Source organism: Pteronotus mesoamericanus, unplaced genomic scaffold, assembly GCF_021234165.1.
Source record: "Pteronotus mesoamericanus isolate MK-2021 breed Mesoamerican mustached bat unplaced genomic scaffold, CSHL_Meso_final contig_22, whole genome shotgun sequence".
NCBI classification, from domain to species: Eukaryota; Metazoa; Chordata; class Mammalia; order Chiroptera; family Mormoopidae; genus Pteronotus; species Pteronotus mesoamericanus.
In genome coordinates this window covers 3,149,254-3,159,364 of record NW_026555090.1, presented here as the reverse complement: position 1 = coordinate 3,159,364, position 10,111 = coordinate 3,149,254, and the positions used below count along the sequence as shown (strand labels likewise).

Here is a 10,111-nt window from a genome sequence, read left to right as displayed (position 1 = left end):
AAAAAGATACAGCTCTGTATGACAAGCCAATGCAGCACTGTTTGTTTTCTTTTTAAGTTTTATTTCATCTAATACACATACACAATTGTATAATTTTACTTAGTAAAAACTTCACACTTTGAGATCCAGCAAGTTGGTAAAACCTGAAGTTGGAAGAGAAGTAAAATTCACACCTCGCTCCAGGTGGGAGAAATGGAATCTAGTAGAAGGATCCCATTTCCCTGGTTTCTTTCTCTAGGGTAGTTTGATGTACATGGAAAAGCATGTTACCGAAATTATCTGATGTTCTACTTAAGAACTTACAAGAGTATCATTTCCCTCAATTGATATAATAGTTTCTTGATTAAAGAATTATACTTAATGTTCTTGATTTCCTTCCTAGAAATAGGGATATATTTTTAGTTACATCCAACTTTTATTTTCCCATTGCCTCTAAGTTTAAAAAATGTTTGTATTATAATAGTTCACAGTGTTTCACAGTAAAATAGTTTCATTTTCTACCATGAATGAGGCAGACTTTAAGATACAAAACATTCTTTTACAATCTAATCAAGCTGTCAGTATCATCCACATAGTAAGAGCAGCCATACATACTTGTCACCCCTACGAACAACGTGTACGCATCAGATACATGGTAACTCCAGGGGAGGTGCTCAAAACAGGCAACCCATGTGCTCATGAGGCCTGTCTTTCACAATGAGAATCAGCCAGTTGTGTCCTGTCCCTTTGCTTATTGTGCATTTGTGCATTCTGAAGAGGACAGAGCCTAGTCATAGGCCCACGTCAAGAGCAGGCTCAGCCCCTGCCTGCCCGTTCCCGCTCTTGAAGACACTGGTGTGGCAGAGAATGTACCTGGAGATGATTTTGTGAAAAGTACAGCGGAAGTCTCTGTTCCTGTAGGCATAAACAATGGGATTGACAACGGAGTTGGCATGTGACAGGAGAATGGCCATGTTCATGGCCCACCTGGGCTTATTCTTAGCCTGCGCTGGCTGAAAAAGAGTGACACAGTTGATGGCATGTACTGGTATCCAGCACAAAGCAAAAATCCCAACGATCATGGCCAGGGACTTGGCAGCGTGGATCTCCCGCTGGAGCACGGTCCGCGAGTGGTCCATCAGCTCAGGGCGCTGAAGCTGCCTGCAGGCCACCATGAAGATCTTGATGTAGATCACGAGCATTATGAGCAGTGGGGGCAGGACGCACCCAAAGAAATTGAAATACACCATGTAGCTCATGGGGACCACGGTCTCAAAGAGGCACTTGACCAAGCAGCAACTTTCATTCACGGTTCCATTCCAGGGCTTTGTACAGCTGATGGCACTATCTCTGCTGTTCCACCCCAGGAAGGGGGTCAGCCCAATGCCAAAGGCAAGCACCCAGAGGACGGCAATGACTCTTCTTGCCCGGCTCCCCGTGACCAAACTCTTGTATCTGTTCAAAAGAACACCATGTGTTGTCAGTTTACAGTGCTCGGCAACCACAGGCCAGGGGCCCTCTTCTGCTGCTGTTCCTTAGCCTTGACTCCTAATGGCCTCTAAGGCTCATCCCCAAAGAGTGCCGTGGCTGCCTACTCTCAGAGCGAGAGACATGCAGACAGTATGAAGAGCTTTGCTCTAGCAAGCTCAGTAAGACTGCCACTGTTGACTTACCAACTCACCTCTGTTCAGTGACAAATTATGGCCAACGAGACCAAGTATAGAAGTCTCAAAGGGTATTTTCTGATTGCCCAGACCCTGGCCTGTGAATCTGTGCCTTCTCTAAGAGCCCGCTCTAGGTGGCGGAGATAACCCAGTGAGCAAGACACACAAAGGTCCCCATTGACATTCTAGTAGGGGAGACAGATAATAAACATAAGTTAGTAAATTACATGGTATGATAGAAAAATATATGTGAGTATTTTAAAAAGCAGAATAAGGAAGATCAGAACCAGCAGCGATGGTAGTTTTAACCCTGCAGAGGTCACGGTCAAAAAGATTACAGCATAGGTCACGCGTATCTGAATGACACATTCATTACTAGTGTGTGCTGAAATGTGAAGAAAAAAAATTTTTAACTGCGAATTTGCATTTATATGTATATAATAGAACAAGATTATTTTCAGTTACAATCTAGAAATTATTAAACAATGAAACAAAGAATAAACCTTTTTCTTTTCAAATAACAGAAACATGGATATTGCTAAAAAATACAACCACAAATTGTCTTTAACGTTAATTAATCAGGATCTCTAATGGGCTTTGCAAAATTTTAACAGTTGTCACAATATTGCTATGCTCAAGGCATAAATACTTTTCACAGCACTTGCAAAAATGTTTTGATAAGCAACTCATTTTGGGTACAAAGCACCTAACCCATGTTTTTCTGCTTTTCGAGGGAGCCATATCTATGTCATCATTAGAATTTCTTTCAATTTGTGTTAGTCACATGTAAAAGCACAGCTAGTCATGACCTTGAACCTATGCACCTGATCCACGTAACAATATTTGAAAAGAGAATTTGTATCTCACATCAGCCATGACCTCCACAGGGTTAGAAGAGGTCAGTTGAGGGAGGCATAGTGACCAGGTGACACCAGAACAAACGCCTGAAGAAGTAAGGACCGGCTCCTGGAGTCAGGGAGCACTCCCTGGTGGCTCTGGTCAAGAGCCCTCCTGGTTTCCCACAAATACACAGGGGCCTGCCAAGGACTGCGGAAAGAGTCATTCCCGGATACCACTGTAACTGTTGGAGAACAAGAGTTCTGGCGAAGTTCCTGTCTCTGCTAGCAGCAAAGTTGATAAAACAGGGAAATATCTTAGCAAATATTAATTTTTTAAAAAGCTTAAACCATTAAATCTTACTTAAAATCACTAGAAATCAGAATATACACTTCAGACATTTTGCTATAAACTAGTTCATATGCAGTTTATAGCAAAGCTATAAACTTGGCTATTAATAACCGATCCATAATACGTATTCAATGTAATGTATTGAGTAAGTGAAATAAAATCTCTCCTTCACCTCTGGGAGGAAAATTTGGAAACAATTTGATATACATAATCTTAAGACTTGTCTATGGGAAATATCCAAAGTCCTCTGCCAGCAGGGTAAAGTCACACTTTGCAGCATGACCCACAGAGCCCTCCACGCTCAGCCCCGCACCCCCAGTGCCTGCCACCCATAACCAGTGGCTTCTCCCGGCTCAGGCTGCTCTGAACAGGAGACAAAACACCGGCCCCTGCTTCTAGGGCCGTGGCCTCTAGATCTCTGCTCAGGCCCAGGCGGCCGCACCCACTCCTTGGCCCCACACACACATGCCTACTCTATAGCTCGTTTTCTCTGTTACACTTGTCCTCAACCAGAATGCCAACCTGTTAAGGGCTAGGACCTTGTCACTTTGTGTTGGTGTTCCCCAGGACCTGGCACAGTGCTGGGCACATAGTATATTCTTAATAATATGGCCAGTATGAATACAGTCCTCATTTGTTATCTCATTTGTTATCAGACTGCTTTAAAACACTGATGCTCTGGCCTGGACGGGCAGAAGTAACGCCGCCTGCTGAGGAAGTTAACCGACATCTCACCTCATAACTGGAAGTGACCCTTAATCTCTTCTCCCTGTCAGAGTAGCTGCGGGCAGGCCCACGGCGGGAACTCTACCACAGACAACCTGCTGGGCTCAGTGGCTCACTGAATGTTTCTTGGCCCACAAATCCACCCACTTTCAAACCCTTTCTGCAGCCTCCCTCATTCAGGAATGTAAAGCCATTCCTTTTTTTTTTTTTTAAGTTACTTTTGGCCACTTCTTCAGCTGAGATGTGAAGAATGCAGAGTCCCCGCAGGATAACAAGGGGGCCTCTTGAAGGCCAACACTCAGAATCAAAGGACTTCAGATCCATGAGACAGCCTTCTCAGTGGCCCTGCATTACTGCTTTGTTGCTTCAGGACTCACCTTTGTTGAACTGAGTACAGCTGAATACAGGCCGGCCCTGAGGAATGAGGTCTTTGTGGGGTAAGCACATTCTCTCGTCAGTCACAGTGGGTGGTAGAGAGTTCTGAGCAATTAAACAAAAGAAAGTCTGCCAGGATACTCCTAGGAAAGAGTCTACTTCCTGATAAGAGATCCAGGAGGAGAGTTCTTCCCCACCCCCTCTCCTCTCTGCTGTTGATGAGGCTGTGAGGTCTGGAGCGACAGCATCCATTTTGTGACCAAGAAGGAGGAGCCTGAAGACAAAGCGACTGGCAGAGCAGAACAAGGGCAAGAGCCTGGGTCCTTGATGACATCTTTGAACCACTGCACCAACCCTAGAGGCATCATGGCTCCATATTCTGGTTCAAGAGAAAAGTAAATATCTTGATGGCTTGAGCCACTGTCACCTGCAGCTAAAAACATCTGCATATAAACTGGAAGGGACATTTTCTCTCTCCTAGTGCTACATGCGCCCCCCCCCCCTTATTTTACAAATAAGGAAAGAAAGATATGAAGTCTTTGAGACAAAAGGCAATATGAGATCCAAAGAGCAAAGCTAAGTCAGGAGTCTCAGGCCTGTGTGCTTTGGACCAGTTACGCTGCTGCTTATTTTGCTTGCCCTTTTTTTTTTTTTTAAAGCAGCATTGGACACGAGGGCTCTGTGCACAGAGGGGTCATGGCGGGCTTCCCACCGCAGAACAACTGGAACCCAGCAACTGCACATGTGAAAACTGCAGTTTTATGCTAAGTTGCCTTAAATAAGGAAAAGCAGCTGGTTCTGTCAGGGAAGCAGCTGGTCACAGCATTCTCCGAAAATCCCCAGCACAGCCTTTCTCTCCTGTTGGTTCACGATTTTATTCAGAGTTCCTCCTTCATATCATGTGCTTTTCTAGACAAACATAATCACAGCCCTTCTGGGTTGTAAAGGTAATGTAAGAAGAGACAGAAAATAAACGAGTAAACACACAAATGTATAATTACAAATCAGAATGAATTTGGCTCAGCCAAAGTGCGTAGGATGCACGTAAGAGAAAAACAGGAAGACCTTGAACATGGGATGTTTGGGAAGGTCTTTAGAACTAAAGGTAAAGGAGCAAAAAATTTGAAATGTGGAGAGAAGACCATTTCAGGTGGAACAGAACGTGTAAGGCTCTCAGACAGTAAAGAATTTTACTTTCCTACAGAAACGAAATGAGGCAAGGACCAGCCCATATGCAAAGGAAAGAATCTGGATTTTGATATTCAACGTGCAATGGGAAGTACTGAAGGCTTTTAAGCAGGGCAGTGGTACTGATCTATGTCTTATAAAGCTCACTGTAAGGAGGTTGAATATTAGGCGAGAAAGAAGACAAGCAGATCAGTTAGGAAACTATCTTCAGTGGTTAATTCAAGATAAAATGCTGACTTGGAGAATCCAGTCAAGATGGCTCTGTACGTAAATGAGATACTCATATCCTCCCACAACCACATCAAAATTACAGCTGAACTACAGAACAACCTTCATTCAGAAACACCTGAAATCTCGCTGAACCAAAGTCCTACAACTAAGGATATACAGAAGAAACCACATTGGACCGGTAGCAGACTGCGGAGAAGTGGAATGGGCTCGCGCCACACCCACATGTGGCAGCTAAAAAACCAGAGGGATTAGCACTTTCACAGGCTGCCAGAGCTCCAGAGCTGGGACAGCAGCTCGAGAGGCACCAGGGACATACGGGAAGGAACTGAGTTGTCCAGCAAGGGCTTGGAGGGGCAGCTTTCTCCCAGACAGATGTGCTGGCACAGGCCGTTGTTCTGAGCACCGCCCCCAGAGCCAACACGCAGGCACCGTATCAGAGTCTCCATCATTGTGGCTGACACTGTTCGGCTGCCCTGGGACCCCACCGCACCCGACTTACAGGACCACCCAAGCAACTTCCAGTGGATTTTCTACACAAAAGTACTGTCTTGGTTCATACTGAAGTCTTGCCTAAAACCTGGCAGGTTCCCAAACACCAAATAAGCAGCATCTGGCCCCCACCTGCCCCTTACAGCTCACTAAGTGGCCCCAAGCACGGCACTAGTAGCAGTTGGCTTTGGTTCAAAGCTTGGCCTCTCCCATGTACCTCCAAGCCAAGCACAAGTAGCAAGCACAGATCACTTTGTAGCTTATGCTGGGTAACCCCAGGCAGGGCACAGGTGGTGGTTGACCTTGGCCTGCACCCCGCAGAGGGCCCCAGAGTCCGTGCAACCAGTGGACGACAGCTTCAGACCACACCAAAGCATTACCCAGCCACCGCCATGAGCAGCACAATCAAGGGGCAGACTGGTCAGGCATAAGAGCCCTGCTGAAGTGAGTGCTGCTCCACAGGGTTGGCCCTTGCACAGCAGCTCCACCACCATAGTCTGGGCCAGTCCTCACAACCAGTTGGTCTGGGGTAGGGAGTGGTTAAGTCTCTCCCATTGATATTCCAACAGCAACAAAGGCTCAGGACAACAAGAGGCTGCACACAGCCCACACAGGGCTAGATCGGGAGCACCCAGCTCAAGTGACAGGAGACTATGCCACTGGCATACTACATAAGGCCACTATATGAAGATCAGAAGATGCAACTCTACCTAATACATAGATACAAACACAGGGGGGCGACCAAAACAAGGAGACAAAGAACATGGCGCAAATGAAAGAACAGAAATAGAACTAAATGAATTGGAGAAAGCAGTCTACTAGATGCAGAGTTCAAAGCACTCGTTATAAAGATGCTCAGTGAACTTCGAGGAAGAGTGGATAAACTTGATGAGAATGTCAACAGAGAGATGGGAAACATAGAAATAGAGACAGAAAATAAAAACTGACCAGTCAGGAATAAAGATTACAGTAGCTAAAAGGAAGAATACATTGCAAGGAACCAACAAAGTAGATGAAGCAGAGGATTGTATCAGCAGTTTGGAAGATAAGGAAGCAGTAACACCCAATCAGAACAGCAAAAAGAATCCAAAAAAATGAGAATTGTTTAAGGGGCCCTGGGAAAACAAAAAATACATCAACACTTGCATCATGGGGGTGCCAGAAAGCAGAAAGCAAGCAAGGAATTGAAAACCTTTTGAAAAATAATGAGGGAAAACTTCCTTAACCTAGTGAAGGAAAATAGACACACAACTATGGGGAGCACAGAAAGTCCTAAACAAGATGAATACAAGGAGACCCACACCAAGACACATCATAATTAAAATGCAAAAGATTGAAGATAAAGAGAGAATCTTAAAAGCATCAAGAGAAAAGCAGTTAGGTACCTATAAGGGAGTTCCCATAAGACTGTCAGCTGATTTCTCAACAGAACCTTTGCCCGCCAGACGGGATTGGCAAGAAATATTCAAAGTCATGAAAAGCAGGGACCGACAGCCAAGATTGCGCTACCCAGCAAAGATATCATTTAGAATTGGAGAGATAAAGACCTTCCCAGACAAGAAAAAGCTAAAGGAATTCATCACAACCAAACCAGTATTATATGAAAAGTTAAACTTCTTATTTAAGGAGAAGGGGAAAGATTAAAATATGAATAATAAAATGGTAATAAATACATATCTATCAATAATTATTTTAACTGCAAATACATTAATTTCTCCAGTCAAAAGACACAGTGGCTGAATGTATACCAAAGCAAAACCCTTGCATATGCTGCCTACAAGAGACTCATTTCAGCTCGAAAGACACACAAAGATTGAAAATAAAGGAATGGAAAACATATTTCATGAAAATGGAAACGAAAAATAAAAAGGTGGGGTAGCAATTCCTATACCAGACAAAATAGACTTTAAAACGATGGCTATAGCAGAGACCAATAAGGACCCAGCAATTCCATTTCTGGGTTATTTAGACAAAAAAACCCAAACACTAACTCAAAAAGACTTATGTATCCATATGTTCACTGCAGCATTATTTACACTAGCCAAGATATGGTGGCAACCTGAGTGTCCATCAATAGGTGAATGGATAAAGAAGTGGTGCACATATACAAAATATGACTCAGCCATTAAAAAAGAATAAAATCTTGCCATCTCAATAGGGAGAAATGTGTGGAGTGAAAAAAGACAGAAAAAGACAAATGTCATTTGATTTCACTTACATGTGGAATCTAAAAAACAAAGTAAACAAACAAGCAGAACAGAAACAGACTCATAGATACAGAGAACATTCTGATTGATAGTTACCAAATGGGAGGGAGAATGGGAGGATGGGTGAAAAAGATGAAAGGATTAAGAAGCACAAATTGGAAGTTACAGAACAGTCATGGGGATGTAAAGTACAGTATAGGATATACAGTCATTAAATTGCAGTAACTATGTATGATGTCAAAGGGATACTACATTTATCAGGGCAACCACTTCCTAAGTTATATAAATGTCTCATCACTGGTTGTTCTCTTGAGACTAACATAATGTTGTATATCAACTGTAATTGTAAAATAAAAAAATATTTTTAAAAAGACAAAGCACATAATACAATTGGGGAAACCAAAACAAGAGGGAGAAAATGTTAACCTGGACCAGGTGATAAAGATGGTGCAGATAGATGGACCCTGTGGAGGCCAAACCAACAGGTCTCGAAAATAGACTGTATGTAGGAAGACAAAGACTCGAGGACAATTCCTAGGGCTTTTTCCTCTGATATAGTAACATTTAATTAATACATAAACAGTATTAAAGGGAAGAGTGGGCCCTAACCCCACGTGATATCCAGGGAACAATAAGGGATGGTGCGTCCCTGGTGCAGGGAGGGAGGGAGGAGGCAGGTCTCGTCCAGGCCAGGTGGCAGAGGCGCCCTTTGGGGACGAGGCTGGGGACACTGGGATCTGGCGATGTCCCCGAGAGCACGGAGCCTGGGCAAGCACAGCGGGACTTCGGGTCCAACCAGCCCAGGGCGAGCACTGTGAGGCTGAAATTAACTAAATTATTTTCTGAGGACCTGAAATACTCAGCTTAAGCTGATATGTCTAACCCATTTTCATCTTTAATATACTAATGGTACTTGAAACGTTAAGTAAAAAAAGTTCACCCATTTCTTTATCTAAAACGTTCTCCTTAATGTCCTCTCAACGGGCAGACAGGCTCCTGTTCTAGCAGCCTCTGAAGCATATGACCAGGTGCCAGGTGCTGGACCCCGCCCCTGGCCAGCTGCACACACACGCCAACACGGCGCGCGACAACAGGCTTCCCCTGTCGGAGCCCCTGCTCTGGGATGCCCGCAGCTACTGGCTCATGCAACCCACTCAAACCAGCCTCCTGAGGTCAGAGCCGCCCTTGCCGGGTTACAGGCCTGGGAATAGCCTCACAGAGGCTAAATGATCGGCCTGCTCCCCAAACCTGCAGGCGGGCACAAACCCAGTCCAACCTGACTCCAACTTTGCCGAGAGCTGCCATTCTTGGCTCTGCTCACAAACTCCAGCTCCGCCCTCTGCCTGGTCACCTGCTCCCTTTCTCCCCCAGACACATCTGCCCTTGCGGAGGCTGCCTGCAGTTCTCACAAGCCCCCCAGCTGCAGCCAGCCGATGGGACCGCAGGCTTGAAGGAGGAGGCTTCCGTTCCCTTTGGTAGGCAGCAAGGAGGCTCGTTCTGTTGGAGGCCACGGCCAGACCTGCAGGAGGAGTGTGGGCCCCAGAGACAGTGCTTTCAGCACGGGAGCGCCAGCTCCCTCACGGCAGCACAGGGTCCATGAGGCCCACGCTGGGGCCGGGTGCAGACAGTCAGGGGAGCTGCGGAAGGCCTGTGGCTGTCCCTGCACCGAGCAGGACGTTGGAAGAGATGGCCCCAGGGTCCCTGGCATCCTAGGCAGGCTCTGGTAACCTGCCATTCCCTCTCACGTGCCCCTGTCTTTTCCCTCCCTGGTCCCACCTTTTGCTTGGAAACACCACCCCTTGCTCCCTGTGCACCAGTGGCTCTCAGAACATTCGAGCACGTGTGTGTGTGTCCAAAACATTCCTGAAAGGGGGGGCCGTGACCTCTCCTACCTCTGCCCCTGTGCCGGTCAGCGCTCTCTGTGGAGGGCCCTGGTCCCAACAGCACAGTCAAGGACGCCAGGTGTCCGTCCCAAGTGCAGGAGAAATAAATAAAGGCCGTGCAGAAATGAATAAAGGAAACACAGAGTTTTATTCTCCCCGACGAGCAGGAAGCGCGCTGGCC

The 10,111-nt window shown here is 45.7% G+C and overlaps 1 protein-coding gene across 1 annotated transcript in view; it reads right to left on the bottom strand.

Moving 5' to 3' along the window:
• Positions 1 to 712: 712 nt before the first annotated feature.
• Positions 713 to 10,111, bottom strand: part of ADORA2B (adenosine A2b receptor) — a 28,069-nt gene continuing 18,670 nt past the window's right edge. Inside the window, exon 2 of the mRNA XM_054571197.1 lies at positions 713 to 1,434. Within this exon, the coding sequence (XP_054427172.1) occupies positions 771 to 1,434 (664 nt within the window). The 3' untranslated portion in view covers positions 713 to 770. The remainder of the gene's footprint in view (positions 1,435 to 10,111) is intronic.